The sequence below is a fragment of the Squalius cephalus genome (assembly GCF_949319135.1).
Source record: "Squalius cephalus genome assembly, chromosome: 20".
NCBI lineage: Eukaryota > Metazoa > Chordata > Actinopteri > Cypriniformes > Leuciscidae > Squalius > Squalius cephalus.
The window spans coordinates 22,250,287-22,268,525 of NC_137141.1; the positions used below are offsets into that span (position 1 = coordinate 22,250,287).

Sequence of the window (18,239 nt, forward strand, 5' to 3'; positions counted from 1 at the left end):
TTAGATTCATTTTGTGGCTGGTAGAATGAAACAAGATAGGCCTACATCAATGAATGTAATGTTTTTGGACACTTAATTGCATGTTAATTACAATTAAATTCAAATGTATTATAGTTTAAATTTATATTAAATGCAACAAGGCTACTTGAACTTAAGATTACTAATTGACCCACTTAAGTAAGTGTACTTACCACCTCTATATGATGAAATATTGTCTTTGAAATATGGTTAGTGTTCTTATTAATACATTATCTTCAAGTACAGTAAGGAAAAAAAAAAGGCTATATACTTTTAAGATTTGACACAATGAGTCCACAGTCAAGTGCACTTCTTTTTCATAGGACTTTCTAACTTTTCAGGTGACAGGTTTTTGGTCAATTACATAACTCTGGATGTGTTTTAATTGCTTTCCTGTATGTTTTTGTCTTTTGCTTCTTTTTGTAATCTGGTTGTATATAAAGTTGTTTAGTGCATTGTGCACCTCAATCAGCAGACCTTAAATGGTGTGGCGCCATTGAAAGGGATTGTGCGTGCACTTTCCCTCTTATTCAGGTGACAATGCAGATAAGCCATTTCCTTATACACACTACGTGTGCATGAATGAACACGCTTCATCTGTTTCAGTCTAAAGTTTAAATGAAACCCACCCCTGAAACAAAATCAAAAGATTGCTTCACTAACACAATTGGCACCCTTTCCAATCATTTGCAGCCTGAACAGATTGAATAGTGCATCTTTGTTGCTCCAGAGCAGCAGTGCTTTGTGCTTATGTTCCATGGTGTCCTGAATAACAATCATTGTTTATAAGACATTGAGAAATGTTTCATCCACCTTTACTGCAGGTATCATGGAGGCTTACTGGTTCTTCCCTTAGCCTTTGAAAAGCTGTACACCCCATCAGCCTCTAACAATACAGTATACTATTACATTTGATGTAATGTGCTGGTCAGGTATCATCTCTGACTTTATCCCCCTAGGAATGTACAAGAATTTCATAGTGCATAATGCATTTTGTTCCTCATAGTCGCAAATAAAAGCATGTAAAGACACTCCAGACCATTTAAAGAGTCATAAGGCCTGTTACATCAGACTCTGTCTGCATGAAAATAGCATTTGCTTTCTTGTTTTCTGATTTTTCCTTAAGGATTTAGTCAAAATTTAAAGTAAACCTGATTAATCAATTAAGTTAAAAGTATCCATGTCTCTATCTAAAATGGAGTCATTTTTTACAATGAACAAGGGTTTATACTGTGAGGGACAGTAGATACAGGTACTGGCTAACTTGGTTCAGACATGCAAGTAAACATGACATTAATCATTCAACTAAACCCAAAATGAACGAAGTTAACTTGGTTTAGTAACCTTAATTTCTGCAAAGTACAGTACACCCCATCCTCCCAAACGCAATGCGTTCCCTCACTCACACACAGTGTTTTCTTTATATTCTGTATAGCTTCATGAGTTATTGTTGATGTAATGGTGGTTTTGTGGCCAAACAATGCTCTCTTTCTCCCCCTGGGCATGGCCCCTCTTTGTGAAAGGGTCTGAGCAAAGATGTTGCGTTTAACTGGGTGGACGTCACTCTGGGGGAGAGGAAGGAAAGTGGGTGAAAGAGAGAAAGGAAGTATGAGACAAAGTTTGACAAAGCAATTTATGAAAACTTTCTCAGTAGCTTCATTAGGCGAGGTCTAGTCTGCCCTCTGGACCACCCTTTCTATTTATCCCTTTTTTTTTTCTCATCTTCTCCACCTCACTACCAATAAAAATTGCTGTGGCCACAATGTGCGGCATGTTTACTGGCCTTTGTCTGTCCACCATTGTTATGTTTCTTCAACATCAGCCAATCGCATGTGTCTGGGGGCTGGATCTAGCTGTGAGGCGTGTTCCAGGAAAGGTTACAGCTCAGACCAGAAGGATTCCCAGCAGACAGCAGCCCCTCCCATCCACACTGCCAAGATCTGTTGACTCTAGAACAGTAGAAGGATCATTTATCCTGTCTTGTCAGCCCAGGGAGGCCACGTTTACATTAAAACACTGCAAAAGAGAGAAGATAGCAAAGATATCTTTGAGGGAAGATAGTGGGATTATACACATAGCTAGAGCAGGACTAAAGCTAGCATGGCTAACAGTTCAAACAAAAATGAGATGAAGACATAAAAACAACTATAACACTCCCAACACAGAACTACCACCCAACCTAGTCATAAAATGACATAGATCCTCCCTTAAAGTCTTATTTCATCACAGTGTGTTTATAAACCAGTTTAGTAGCAATTCTTGTATTTAATGACAGACTGGTGTTACAGACGGTTACTGTTTTACTTCAAGGATATAAATGTGTTTTCTGTGAGGGTGTGACAGTCTGTCTGGGGAAATTCAAAATCCTCCTTTGGAAACCTTCCTGTGTGATGCTTGCTTTTTAATTAAGGTTGTACTGACTTGACATGAATTTTATTATTATAATTACATAGGTTTGCCCTATAAACAAATATTCACCTAGCAGATTGTTTTGAAAAAGCTTTCACTGAATAATTAAGGGAAATGTCCTTCCTCATGTTTTGAACCACAATATTACAATGTCTTTGAGAAGAGGAGCCATATTTGAGATTATAATTGTACATATTTTAACAGTAAATTAGATTTAAACATTTGATTTCAGTGATATAATCAGTCACTAGTTTATGGTTGGATAAGCTAAAATATTAGATTACACTTTGTTTTTTTAGGCCAAATGAAAAGAGGTCAATATCTAGGTAAAAAGTGAGCACAAAAATCAATTGTGTTAATATAAAATCTCTGTGTGTGGTCTCCCATGATGCAGCTTAAGTGAATTAGAAAAGCAGAAGCAGGTCAGAATGTGCCTGAATGAAACTGACAAGAGATTTGGCTCTCATTGCCTCATAACACATATTACATGGCTTCAAACTAATATGTGCTTAAGCAACAGGCTGTGACACATGAATATTCCCAAATGTGACAATAAAATGAACATTTTCCTCAAGTATGCTCACCAAGGCTGCATTTATTTTATCAAAAAATAAAGCAAAACAGTAATATTGTTAAATAGTATTACAAAAGTATTCAAACTGTTTTCCATTTTAAAATGCAATATATTCCTGTGATGGTAAAGATGAATTTTCACACGATCCTTCAGTAGTGATTCTAATATGCTGATTTTTCAGGATTATTTAGAGTTAAAACAAAAAGTATATTTGAAAATGAAATCTTTTGTAACATCAAACAACATTTTCTTGCTGAATAAAAATTATTAATTTAATCTTAATAAATTTTATATTAAGAAGTATTAATCATCCTGACCCTAAACTTTTGAACGGTAGTATATATTCTAAAAACTATTTATTTACTAACCAGAACCAAGGATTTGAAAACTAACCATGTTTCCTGATGGCACTGGTTACTCCGTAACCACGTGACATTTTTAAACTTGGAATGAAGAATTTCTGCTGTCATTTATCCATCATATTTATCTGTCTGTTTTGTGTCAGTCTGGATGTTTGTCATTTTTCACCGACTCATCTTTATGGCAGTTCCTCTCTGTGCAGGTGAACCCTGCAGCTCAATGACTTGTGAAAAAATGCAGTCCCAACTAAAATAGTGTTACTGCACCTGCATACATCCATGTGGACATTTGTTTGCACATAACACAAGAGCAAAACTGTAACTTTTAACAGAAAATGCTTGCATACATAAAATACCACTTTGAGCTTTATACCAGAGCTTTATTAATTTAAACACACACAATATCAAATATTAAGTGCTGCCTGTTAAACAGACGGTCTTTATAAAAATGACACATCCTGAGACAATTACCATTTTCCTTCAAATACAAAACCTATAAATACAAAATTATTATTCTGTACAATTTAAAAACATAATGCTTATTTAAAAACATCCCAAACAATGAGAAAAACCCCACTATAAACTACAATCAAATGCACAAAACTGCAAACTTTAAGTACACACTTCAACACACTCATGCATATACAGACGCACATTTTTCAAGTTTGTTAGGACAGGACAGTTTGTCCGCATTTGGGACAGTTGCATGAAGCAAAACCCAGATAAAACTTTTATACACACTTCAAAAGGCATGTACAAGTTAATCAGATATCAAATCTGATTAACGACTTCTCTTAAACCCACCCCAACCCCTTGACAAATGCAGAATCAACCAATCAGTTTTCTAGAATGCTAAGTTTTTGTTTGCTGCAGAAGAATTATTTCACTCCAGAACTGGGTGTGGTTATCTAGTTAAAAAAAAACAAGCTTTTCCATATGGTTTTCCCAACTCAAATGTGCTTTGCATTTAAGATGGGTGTTTTCAATAAGTGCATTTCTACACTCACCAGATTGAAAGTTCAATTCTGCTATATCTCTGCAGCTATAAAACCTACCATTCAGGTGTGGCAAGAGTTCCAACTCCAAAAGGAAAATAAATCCTGGAAACAAAGTTCACTTTGTATTCCCAGCAGTTCAGTGTTCAAACAGTATCAAAGGTTTCTGCCAGATCCCATTAAAAGTCCCTAAACTACACAGAGAGTGGAGAAGTGAACCCTGAGAACTCCATTACCATTCATTTCAGGAAAAACTGATTCTACAGGCATCAAACAGACTAGAAAAAGCACCAGTTTATCACCTTGAATTAATCATTTGGAAATCAGCTGCCAAATCTGGACATTCCCTGAGGTTTTAATACACAGACGTGTCAGGGGTACAATCTTGTTTCTTGAGGCATTATGTAGTACTACATAATCATTATTCAGTGCCATAGGAAAGCCCACAGTTACAAGATCAAGGTGTTACCACACTATGTCAGAAACTAAAAAGATGGAGGTAGAATGAACAGACAAGCACCCATTTCTTAAAATCTGAGCACTTGTTTCTTAACTGAAATGATTTGAATGACTGTTTTAGAAGAGTTTTTCAGATCTCTGGTTCAGTTGAGTCTGATAATGAAGCAGATGCCCTCCATACAAGCTCTCAAATCTTCAGTCTATAACAATTTAATTCACTAGTCTACATATCTGCAGCAGACAGATGAAAAAAATGGTCACACGGCCCTCTACTGGCAATGTCTGACAGTACTACAATAATTAAAGCTCTAGAAAAGCTTTAAAATGACCTGAGTTTCATACATCTCATTCAAGAATTACTAATAAACAGTAAGTACTAGCTCATACCTAGACAAGGCAAATACATAGGCCTGATTTTTTTTGGGTCAATATTTAAGTAACGATGACCAAAAACAAAAGCTAATAGGCAAACATTTAACTTATAAAATTGAAATAATTAAACCACAAGACAAATTAATTTTTGTTTTCTCAAAAACTAAACTAAAATACCCTACTGCAGGTATAATATGGCTGACAGAAAAAAAAAAATATGGCTTCATAGTGTACTAAACCTAACACATGAATCTCCTCTAGAGGGTGCTTGTTGACAATATTGTCTGATTCTAATAACTACAGTATTAAAATATTAAAACACGGCCCCATCCCAAATTTACTGTCTTTATCAGAAACAGAACCAATTAAGCCAATTCAGTAGTGCATTTTATACGAACTTCAATCTGTCATACTGTGAAGGAGTGTTTTAAAACTTCATAGGATCTGAATCTGAATTAAACTAATTACAATTGAACATGCATGCCATCAGTTGTTTTGTTACACTGGACGCCTCATGTTTTGAGCAAATCTCCCAGATCATACGTGTCAAAAAAGTCAGATACACCTTCTCCATCCTCCAGACCCCAGAGGTAGTCGTCGTGGCTGAGCTGAGGAGAGAAGCTAACAAAAGGCCCAGAGGTGTCGGATGTGAAGGCCAACCCAGGCAGCTGGTCTTCGGTGATTTGCAGAAGGCTGGGAGGAAGATCCAGAATCCCCTCCACATCGAGCAGGGACGTGCTTTCGCTTGTGCCTGTCATTGATTGCTGAGGCTTTGACGGCAAACCTGAACAAAGAAACAGACTCCATTCAGCCTGTGTTTTGATAGCTAGGATTATCAAAAAGCTAGATACCATGGGTTTAAATATACAGCTTTTTATTCATAGAAACTCTTGCACACAATGTCCCCACTAGATCTTATTCAACTGAAACATTTAAAATGTAAACTGTTGTTATTGGCTCCAAAATACTTTTCAACACTTTTTGCTTTGAAAGTGATAAGCAGTAGTAAGTTCCTGGTAATTGTCTCACCTTCGACTGGCTGGGGTTTGGCAGGTGGGAAGACGGAGGGTGTGGCGGCACAGGGGGATTGTGGGTAATCTTTTCTGGGTGTGGCATTCTTGATGGGACTAGCGTCCTCCAAACATTCTTCAGGACACAAGTACACTTCAATTGGGCCGTTCTTGCTCTTCAAGTAAATCTGCAGCGAGCCCTAATGAAGGAAAAAAAAAAAAAAAGATGACATTTTCCTGTAGGCAGTATTAACAAAGTTTTAAACATCTAGTGGGTCATAAATTATCAAAATTCTTGGTTACGAATTTTTAAATCTAACTGTAAGACTTTAAGAATACAATTCATTTAATATTACAATTAAATTATTCTGTTTGGGTTAGAACTAAAATCACATCGCCAGATAAATGAAAATAAAAATCCAACTAATAAAACTTTACTCGCTGGGGAAAAAAAAGCGTTTGTTGGTTTGGATGCTTGTGTCCAACCAGGATTCATAACTAGCTTGACCAACAGCAACCAGCATAAACAAGCTCAGAACAGAACTCAAACTCAAGCTGCAACTTTGCAACCACATTAGGTTTGGATTAACGTGTGTATGCAGAGCGGGTGTTGTGCTTTCACACTGGCAGCATGTGTCACGCTGAACCACGGCTTGTGTACTGCAAATACAGGTGAGTATCGTCCATTCTGTCATTTTTCAGGTTCTCCTCCGACCACTGTCTGTCACTGGTTTTGATATATGATGGGCATCATACTCCGCTGTGATGCAGCAGTGTTCCTCTCCTACTGTCCCACACACACACACACATGCATATAACATGCTGTATACATGTAGTTTACATGATAAATATATGTAGTAATCTTAAAGTTAAGATATACCTCTAACAGGCCTTTGAAGTTTGGGCAAAAACTCCTGGCAATGATGTGTTTTTGTGCATTTTATTTATTTTTTCATAGCGCTGAATGTCATATTGTGATTGTGAAACATGGAACACCTCACTTATATGATTTATAGTGAAATTTGTTATTTTTCGTGCTAACTTTTTTAGCATAAGTTGCGCAGCAAAAATAGACTCAGCAACGAAACGATTGTGGCTCTGCCACAGTGTGAATGCTCCGTTAACACGTGCCCCCCAAAAATATATACGCTGCTTACATGTCCAGTGTGAAACAGGCCTAAGACGAATACTGACCTCAGATGCTTCCGGAACTTCCAGTTTGGTTTCAGATGGAGCCTTCACAGCTATAACAGTTTGATCTTTCAAGCTGGTTATGGTACGAATGTCCTGATAGGTCACATATCCTAATGTGAGCTTGAGTTAAGGACAAACTGCTTTGGCATCTAATACAGCTTTTAAAAAGACTGACAGTTCAGTCATGAAGACTTAATTGCATTTCAAATGAACTGAGCTATAAAGACTCACAATGGAGAGAGAAGAAGAGGATATCTAAGCCACGTAAGTGTTTGGCTGCATGGATGCATGCTGTTTGAACAGCATGTATGAGCAAGCACACAAACGTGAAGGAGACAAACCACTCCTCAGTTCTTCAGAGAACAAACACACACACAATAAAAGGATATCTTTGGTTGTCCTTGTTCTCTGTCAGTTCTCGTAGCCGTGTTGAGCTGGACTGAATGAGGTCGTCCAGAGCTTTCTCCTGTCTGTCCAGCTCAGAAAGCTCTTTCTTGAGTGCGCTGGTCTTCTCTGAATTGCAGGACGAGCCCTCAAACACACCACTGACCCTAAAGCACACGACATACAGAGAACATGCTGTTTGAAACTGAAGAATGAGCAGTTTTCTATTTTAATATATTTTAAAAGGTAATTTATTCCTGTGATAGCAAAGCTGAATTTTCAGCAGTGTTCACAATGTCCTTCAGAAATCAAGTTGTCAAACAGGAAATGGGGACCATTTAGAATGGAATACAACACCATCTTAGAGTTCATGTCATGCATTTAATCAGTCAAATCAAATCTTGAGCATTTCTCACTCTGATTTACAGAACATTCAATCTAACACACTCACATCCACTGGATGTTGTTTTTGGATTTCTTGCGGATGAGCTGCACTCCCTCCAGAACATTGGTGATGTCGTAGATGCGTCTCTTCTGAACCTCTAGAACCTCTGTGGCCCAGTTCAGATCCAGAACCCCGTCGGCCGATTCGCTCAGCAAGCCCACAAATTTCTTAGTCAGCAGACCGAGGGAAGTGTCATAACGGGTACGTTCCCCTGGAGACTTGGGAGCTAGAGGGAGATGGAGAGAAAGAGATACAAAAGAGCCATTCTTTTAGTTTGTAGTTATAGTTTGAGTATTACCAGCTGCAGTTCCTACTAGAAAAGCAAGAGATGCTTAAACAGGTGTGTTTACTTTTCAAACCATTATGATGAGAGGCCCTAAAATAGGTAGAAACTTCCGGCTCCTCAGTCAACATATGGAAACAGTGGTCTTGGAATCAACAAAGGTCCATTTGTCCTAACAGTGCTTAGTTGCAGATCATTATGTTGTACTCACTTTTGGGGCTTGGCGCCCTCGCACATGCAGAGTTTCCCTTCCCTTTCGGTGTGCGGAATTCTGGGAGATAAAGTGGCTCTTCCAGATCTAGTCTCCTCTTGGCCTGAGACAGACAGACAACAAGAGAATGTTCATTATATCTGCCTTAAAACCTCCTGTAGAAGAAGTAGTTTTACCAAATCATCTGAACATAGCGCCTAGTTTAGCATTGTGTCCTTGGATTCTATGAAGGTGAAATTACATTTGCTAAACTAAACTGTTTTTCAATTCTCAGGAAGGAGTGTGTTGAAAAGAACTCAAGAACAATTACTCCTATTTTCCCACTTTATATCCGACCCATCCAAAAAAACAAACAAAACAAAGTTATTGTCCTCTCTTCCTTGAGAGGGTCACCTCAGTGACTACTAATGCAATTCACACAGTAACCTTTTGAGCATAGCACACATGTAACTGGCAAAGTTGCAATGCAATGAAAGTAAAGACAGATTTCTTTCTTGCGTATTGTGCCATACATCCGAAGAAAACGGATTATCGAAAAATAAATGTTAGGGTGAGGACTTGGTTCAATCCATTGGTTGTTGATTAGATGGAGGCAGACTGGAATGAGAGCTTGCAGTCGATTATAAGACTCGAACAAGTCAGAATGCATGCGTTTATACTAAAAATAGGAAGTGATCATGTTTTTATTAACTTTTGAGTGTGGCTTCATTGATCAGGTTGCAAAGTGTCTTGGACTATTACCTCCATTTATGATTGAATCACCCCAAAAAGGATCTCAATCACATTTAAACAGGGTCTAACATACATAAAACTACATTAACTAAGAACCTGATATTGTAAACCTCTGGTTAGTGCGATGGGTTTTAATTTATCTTTGAGCCTGACACGACCATCTGTATCAATTCAAACCTTTTACCATTAAAACCTTTAAGGAGGGAATTACCTAACGTTTACACATTTCTGAAATCTTTAGCATTCCACACCGGGCAGATGGGCTTGTTTCAGCAACCCAACTCCACAAAGAACTGGTTTAAAGAAGCCAACTGACATGGAAATCTGCACCCACACATTCCTGTTTGATTTCCAATGCCATTCTGGGCTGCAGTTCACTCAAGACAGAGTACTTCTGTAATAGACACTGAGCACGTGCTGAGAACAGTTCACTTATCCTGTGTGCATGAGCATCTGCTAAAATGTTTGCACTGCCCTGACCTGAACAACATCTACACCTGTCACTGACATCTGGAGCTGCCGAGCAGGTGGTTGGGGGAGAGGAGGAGCGCAATCTTTCAGTTTTTTCGGTTTCCACCTTCCATTCTTTTTCTCTCTTTTTTTTGGTAATGACTAATATATATATATATATATATATATATATATATATATATATATATATATATATATATATATATATATATATATATATACTGTATATATAGCAGAAATTATAAAAAAAAAATATGGTGTGTATGTTATATGTTATAGTGTTAGGGCTATCAAACTTAAATTCTAATATTCGTCGAATTTAAAATAAATAAAAATCGACATTTGAATGCAAAAAAGGTGCATTCGAATTTTAGGAGTGCGTCAGGCAGCCTTATCAGTGGCGAACGAGATGCCGCTGCTTTTCCATTGTTTTCTATGTAAATGAGTGCTAGATGGACATATTTGACCGTTGCACTCTCGCCTCCCAAGCTATGTAAAGTAAATAAGTTCAACTTTAAAAAATGTCGAGACTTTGTTCCCCCCCCCCCCCCCCCCCCCTTTCCAATGCATTTCATGTTTTTAGATGCAAAAAAGTACTCTGCTTTTTGTAACTATGCAGGCATACATGATACTGTTTTGTTCAATTGTTTATGCAATTTATGAAATATTTGATTTATAAATGTTAGTGTTAAACATTATGCAATTTTTTGTAGTCAGTCAGGTTATTTCATTGCTTTGAATAAACAATTTAATATGGTGCATTAATATTTTGCTCATTGCGCCCTCTTGTGGCCTCCGGAGACAAACCAAAAGCTTTTTCCCCCCATCTTAAATTATGCCTTTTAAATTTGAATATTAGTAATATTTAAGTATAAAATTCAAATGAGTTTTTTCAGCCTTTTTGACAGCCCTAATTATAGCTGAATCTGTGAACATTTTTTTTGCATATTTTAAGAATGTTGAAATCATTATTTGTGGGTACTTGGCAACAAGGTTTCAAAAACCAGTACATGTCTCAGCTAAGAGTTGTTCTGGAGTCACCACTTGAAGTTTAAAGAAGAGGCTTTTGGGTAAGACTTTGAGGAGCATCTTTAAGTTACATGTCTTCAAATCAAATCAGTGTAAACATGAGCTGTTACCATGCTTGGCTCATGTTGAACACCCACCTGGGTGTGAGAGGGGGACCTTTGTGTGGTTCTGTTTCTCAGAACAGCAACATCTCATGTCTGTAAGAGTTTGTGGTTGGTTCTGCCTATTTCCTGTGTCAGTGGGAAATGAGAAGTGAGAAATGCTGGCTCAGAGCGGATGGGGTGGAAGCCAAATCATTCATTTATAAAGCACTGATCTAGGAGCAGCCTTAATGTACCTTCGGAAAAACAAACATTAACCACTACTAGCTAATAAACTGATTTATATCAGATACTGCTGGGACCGCTCCAGGCTCAGGAGTTTCCTAAAGATATGCAAATCCACTGAGTAAGCCAACATCACACACAGCAGTGGATATACAGGATAGCGCAAATGTGTGTGTGGTATGCACACAGAATTTCTATCTGTGTGTACCTTGAATGCTTTGGATAAAAGTATCTGGCAAATGCACAATAGAAATATAGTGTGTCAAGATAAGAATTTAAATGATAGCAGCATGCGGTGACTGTAAACAGCAACCATTATGGTCTGTATGTGATCTTTGCAACTAAATGGGTTAAGATAACTTATTAATATAATTAAAATATTTATAATGCCTATATTTAGTTTCAAAAATCCAACCATAAATTGTTTTTCATTACAGCTATTGCTATCAGACACTTAAATATACAAATGTTATCAGTTATCGGTATCAAGTCATGAAAACAATTTTGGTTGATCACTCTTTATACCCTACTCATTATTGCTAAACTGAGTTAAATAACTTAAGACAGATCTGCACCATTTCTCTTCTCACTCACTGGATGGAGGTGAGAAATCAAGAGTCCTAAACAGAGTTATTAAGTAACTTTCCAACTAATCTGAGGGGGGGTTTTAACAAACACAATCTGCCTGAAAAGAACAGGTTTCTGTACGCCTACAGACACACGTGAGAAAAATGACCTGCAAACTGTGCCACTCCCAAACACACACTATACTCAAACTGTAAGAACGATAAAAGTCATTCTGAATCAGTGACGTGTTTCGAGGTGTCAAAACGAAAGGGAGACACAGGTAAAGGCTAAAGGGGAAGTCCAGATGAAAAGGGCGTAAGGGGATGATGCTTTGAAATGCAAAACTTGGCCAGATGGGTCTATGCAGTGCGATCTAAGTTACACAATTTAAACAGCTTGAGGCCCATCATCCACCTTGTTGATGCAACACCTGGTTACTAGAGGCCCCACAGGGGGAAATATGTAAATTAAGAGAATGAAATGAGGTAAAATGACCTGAGGGACTCTGGGAAGCGGTGGGGGTGGAAGAGAGGGAGGGCGTCACAAGGATCTCAGGAAACAAAGCCAAATCATGTGTTCTTCAACATGGTGATCACAGACCAGTGGTTGATCACTTGATCTCGGACACGTGAGATTCGAAGTGAACCAGAGACCTAGTGACCTCCATAACCTTTTCAATCCTCAAAGTTTGGCTCTATTGTACAGTATTCCAGTGTTTATTTTCATTCTTTGGAGCTTGCCGAAATAACCCTGACATTATTAATTGCAGCATGTAGTCTGCAACTATTCTTGTGCTTGTGCATTTGATAAATGTCAACTTGCTAAAACATTAACCTAACCTATGATAACAAAATATGATCTGGAAAAACAAAGCTATTAAATATCCTGAACTGCCAGTCGTAACTGATGTTTACATGCAAACAAACAAATGATAGTTATTGAAATATCCGGTTTTACCTTTTTACATGCAAATCAATAATCTGGCAATGATAGAGGGTGGGGGGAAACAAAAATAATTGGATGTACAAGAATTAAAAAAAAAAAAAGGTAATTTCCTGGTGGTGACATCAGAACGTGATTATCTATGTATTCTGTATATTATACAGGAACTTGCTTCGGTCTTAAAGTGACAGCAGACTATAAATACTTGCTATCCATCACTAATGTTAATCAAACAACAAAGCTTTAACAAAGATTAATCTATATTTCATTTATACAGTGAACACTATAGTGTTATTTTATATTTAGGCCTAATTATAACATCTCTGAACCTAAATAATTCAGTTAAACGTTACTTTATTTGTAACTTTGATGTATTGTATTTTATATATACACTTGTATTTCTTCTGTTTTTTTACTAACTGTTCACTAACTTATCTTTAATAATGTTTGAACTTTATTAGTTAGGCTAGTAGTTTCTGCTGCGGTATCAAAGTACTTAAAGTGTGCTTTAAGTAATAAATGGAAATCAAAGTTACACCCCTCCCCCAAATATTAATTCATTTTTTCTTGCTATGGGTATATGTCGAACGTCGCATGACCAACTCTGGTCTCATCGAATACGCTTGTCAGAGAAAGTGTTTACAGTACAGCAGTATGAACTGACGTCGATATCTATGGACTTTTGAGGTAATCAGCTAACCTAAATAGATCACTTTGTTCCTGCTGTTTTATTCTATTTAAATATTTAAACGTTAGTGTGAATAAGAAAACTGAAAGAAACTTTTAGATATCAATCTGCATATGCGAGAGACATTGGTTTTGCTCATCTTTGCTCGCTCCTTTTAAATTATCTAGTAAAACAGCTAATTTTTTCACGAAGCACATACAAAAGACCTGAACAGGAAGCAATGCGATCTGTTTTACAGAATACGGAAGTTAAGTTGCACATAACCCCTATATGTACCGAAGTTCCGAACCATGAGTTTTGTGATCCGTCGAACCACCACTACTGAATGTGGACGCCATCAGCGTTCTCACAGGTTTCGAGTTTAAAGTCTGTGTAGAGTTTCCTGTTAAAAAGGTGTCGTGTTAGCGGCCCCTAAGTTAATAACTAATGATCGTTGCAATGCGAATGATCAATAGCTGGAAAATAGCTTTATTCAAGAACTGCTATAAAGCCAAAACAATCTCTGTTACTTTAAACTATCCTAGTATCTCTGTAAAGCCGCTTTGGAACAATCTACATTGTTAAAAGCGCTATATAAATGAAGATAACTTGACTTGATTGAACATACAGATTGTGCAGCTGACTAAACGTCTTTCTGAAACAAAAATAATTGCGAGCTGTGAAAATTACGTGATCTGGGATCTTTATACAGTACATGCCATTGTAAAGACTATCTATTCCTCACAGCCTCGTTTTCATCTGCATTAAATTCAATACAGCGTCTAACCTGACCTGAAAGGTCTATAATGGCTTAAGTGTTTTACACAGGAACTGGCTTACTTCCACATTGAAAAATAAGGTGGATAAACATCCTTTACATAAATGATTATGGACAAACTAATTTTTGTTGTTCTTTGGAATAAAATGCAACATTGATAACTAATTTACAATAAGACCACAAATGTGTATTTGGAGAGGATAGGTCAATTATATTTGGATGGGTAAATTATAACAATGTTGACCATGTCATTTTAAAGAAACGAGGCTCAAGGGTACTATAAGTCTCTGCAAAATTCATTAAATGTAATTCACAATTTTAGTTTTTAGAGTAAAGTCTCAAAGGTCTAAGGACAGTAATGGGAGCTTCAGGTGTGTCGTTTATGTCAAACTGAAAAAGGGGCAGAAAACAAGAGTGAAACTTTACAGCAAGAGTTATAACTGTTGCACATTGGTGTGAAAAACTGCCAGGGAAACTGGAAATAGTTAACGATGCCATATGGAGCTTCACTAGACACTTTTAGTTTCCAGAAAAGACATTAAAGAAAAAAATGGAATCAGGGAAAGCACTAGGACAAGGCCTGATTTGTTAACATAAGATGACGTTATGGTTAAGAAACCATTTTAAGTTGATCAACTGATTAATTCAAACCCAGAGAAGCAGTCTGAGACAGGCTTATTATAATAGAATGCCAGAGTTTATGAGTTATGTATATCAGTCCTCCAATACAGACGCCCAGTCTGTTATCAGCCCTAACTCATGTTTTGCAGCGTGAGTCTGAGATCATCCCTTTTGTTTATCAGCTGGAAGCAGCAAGCAACACAGAGAGAAGTTCGACACAGGCAGTTCCTGGAGCAAATACTCTTGACCTTTTTGACCTTTTCAACAGGTTAAGCTTCTGTGAGGACGAATGGTGAGACAGGTGTGCAACGGCACAGGGGGGGGAAAAAACGGAGTGATAATTACAAATGCAGCTACATAATAAAAGCAGTAGTATTCAAGAGTTTATACATACAAATACAGGAATAACCAGTTTGCGGATCAGTCTAATGAACCTGGGTCATTTAAACATTTGGCTTTATGGGAGCAATCATGTTTATTCATTATGTTTTATAGTTTGCTAAACATAAAAGTTTCTGTATTGAAATGAGTTTAGCTTTGAGGACCCTTCCCCCGCTTTACTATTAGGCATGAACCATATAATGGACTACTTGCACAACTACTTCCACGTTCTAGTTAGGACATATCGGGAGTTTCCGGTTAGAGCGTTCAGCGCACCTACACACATGAGAATGCAGATTATCACTATGTTTTATGGCTGCCAATTGATTAAAACAATGAATAATGATATGTGTATTAATTATCTTGAGCCTGCTGTAATGTTCCTTCCTATAAATATATTTTCTTTCCAACTGTGCATTCTGAATAATAAATAGGTTAAATATATGTATCCACTAAGCTGCAGCAGTCCTATATGCGTGAAATAATGGCATGTAATTAACACCCGCTGCTTTCTTTGATCGGCTGTGGTTGGAATAAACTTCATGTTCCGATAAGTTTGGAAAATTCTGCACACAGTAAACATCAGAATATACCTTCTCCTGTCAATAAAAATTGCCAATTGGACACTCATTTTAGGTGGCGTTTGTTCAACTCATTGACCACAGTACATTGAAGTGAGACGTACTATTTCCAAACGGAAGTGCGTCACGAAGCTCAGTGCAAGTGGTCCATATAATGTCCAGTCCAGAAGCTGTAAAGCACCCTTCCCCCATCAATCTACCACCTCCCCCCTGCATAGCCCTTTTATGGCAAGCCACTTAAACAATTACTCCTTAAAACTAATTAAACTGTCTAATTTGATGTAAATAGTACTTATTTTTATTTACTAGTAAGTAATACAATAGGAAATAGCCATTTTCTTAAATTTCACTAGTACCTATTCATATACTGGTACTAGTATTTTCCTACTACTAGCAATTTTCCCAGTAATGTCAAGGTAATTATGCACTTTCCACAGTCAACAAATTGCACATTTTTGTCATTGGTGATTTGTGTTTCAGAAACGATTACCTTTTGACTTGTGCATTCTGGTTGTTGTAGGTTCAGATCTCAGTTTCACTACTGATTAATTAAGCACCAGTACTGATACTTTAGCTGCTAGCTACTAGTATTTATTCGTTTTCATAGTTCTAATTGTTCAGACACTACCGATTTATTAAACAGTAAAGAGTATTCGTAATGCTGATATTTGAACCACAGATCTCTACAGAATTCAATGACATAAATTAGCAATTTTCTTTCAAAGGAACCAGGGAATATAGGCCTTGTCAGGGTAGATGCTATATTGAATTGTACACATTTGAAAACAGGGTTGAGAGTGATTGATTTCACGACCTATATCGAAAGTAATTTTCAAAACTCAACCTTATATAGTTTTGTCAACTGAATTTTTGCAGATATTTCATAAGCTAAACAAATGGCAAGTTGTTAAACAGTACAGTCCCTTGAACTCACTGTACTTCAATTCCTCCTCGTATTCATTCCTGTCAAAAACTGAATATTTAACTAGTAGACTTGTGACTAATAGCAAAACAATAAGTACTTAATTTTAATGCAAAAATAAAAGGACGACTAGTTTAAGAATCAAATTGCTTGCCACACTCTTACCTAAAGGTCCTATCCTAATGTCATGACTGAAATATACATAAGTTGTGGTCATGTTCTCAAATTACTGGCCTGCTTTATTCATTCATGAGGAAATGACAGATTTTCAGTACATCAGAGATGATGGCACAAATAAAACTCCCTGCCGAGGCCAGACACGGGAAGTTTTATATGTTGTAAAACGTGAATTTCACACTGTGACTGTAGCCGCGTTTTAGTAAATGACATATGATTGCACAAGGACATGAAACAGGAAGCATGCATGCGCATTCATAACGTAATAGCAAGAATTGGAGTGTCGGTGGAAAGAGGCTTACCGGCAGCCGCCCGGAAGAGACCCGCGCCGGCTTGGGTTCGGGCCCGTGGGGGGTCGCGTACAAACAGTTGGCTCTCTGCTCCGCAGCTGCTGTGTTCCCGATCTGAGTGAAGTATCCAGCCGGTACCAGATTCGTCGGTGGGCTTGCAAGTCCCGCGCTGAAAAAATCCGTCCTCACCGCGGAGAACATTTTCTTCTGCGGGCACGAGAGTCCAGAGACTGCACCTCTCCCAGAAGCAGGAGAAATCCCTCTGGGTATCCGCATCATTTTGCGCACGAAAACCCGCGAAAGTGACGCAAAAGAAACTCTTTTATTAGGCAAATCGCGTCTGTAGCTTACTGAAGAACAAGTCAACCGTCAAAATGAATATGTATATCTTTAAAGACTGCAAATGCTACAGACTATATGCACTTCAGTATAATAAATCCTGTTAAAGTTGTAAATAAATTATGCGTGAAAAATGACAAAAATACAAAAAATCCGACATACACAAAACTCTCTCCCAAGGGTCCTTTGTTGTAGTGGAACGAGAGAGACTATTATGTCTTAATATACTGCAAATAGCTTAAGTTAAACATATAAACGTACCCAGGTCATTCAATTTTATAAATCTACCTTTAAAAGGTAAACAAAGCTTAGAAAATGTTCCTTTCGTAGTTGTTGCGTAAAGCCGGCGGTGGTGGGAAACGTTCCTGTGTGTCTGTGTAATCCCTCTCCGGCAGAAAAGCTTTGCTTTGACATCAGCTCAACAGAAGAGTGCTATTTTAGCGCCAAATTACGTCCCGCGAAATTTGGATCTCCCGCGGTTGGAGACGCTCAGCGATTGGCTGCTGGCACGCCTCACTCGTTCGGATTCTGAATATATTTACATGTAACAGTTGGTGCCTAGTGTTCTTCCTCTTAAAGAGACAGCGCCTTTTTAATTTCTTTTGTCAACAAGGGCTTTAGTCTTCAGACATTACAACAACAGTGTTATACAACGTATCCTAGTCATTTTTAGATTTAGCATATATATAATTCATATAAATAC

At 37.6% G+C, this 18,239-nt stretch overlaps 1 protein-coding gene across 1 annotated transcript; it reads right to left on the reverse strand.

Annotated features, from left to right (window-relative positions):
- Positions 1–3,722: 3,722 nt before the first annotated feature.
- e2f2 (E2F transcription factor 2) lies at positions 3,723–17,967 on the reverse strand. The gene is made up of 7 exons (XM_079853491.1): positions 17,210–17,967; positions 8,714–8,816; positions 8,226–8,445; positions 7,778–7,941; positions 7,391–7,503; positions 6,216–6,396; positions 3,723–5,970 (listed from the first exon to the last, which is right to left on the reverse strand). Exons 1-7 carry the CDS (start codon positions 17,474–17,476, stop codon positions 5,699–5,701), a joined length of 1,320 nt encoding a protein of 439 aa, XP_079709617.1. The 5' UTR covers positions 17,477–17,967; the 3' UTR covers positions 3,723–5,698.
- Positions 17,968–18,239: the final 272 nt, after the last annotated feature.

Excerpts from the sequence above, each read along its gene's own strand:
- e2f2 (XM_079853491.1), bottom strand. The coding sequence starts at position 17,476 with ATGATGCGGATACCCAGAGGGATTTCTCCTGCTTCTGGGAGAGGTGCA. Across the intron at positions 7,942-8,225 it reads AAAAACAACATCCAGTGGAT|GGTCAGTGGTGTGTTTGAGG; the intron begins GTGAGTGTGTTA and ends CGTGTGCTTTAG. Across the intron at positions 7,504-7,777 it reads GAACAAGGACAACCAAAGAT|TAGGATATGTGACCTATCAG; the intron begins ATCCTTTTATTG and ends TCAAGCTCACAT.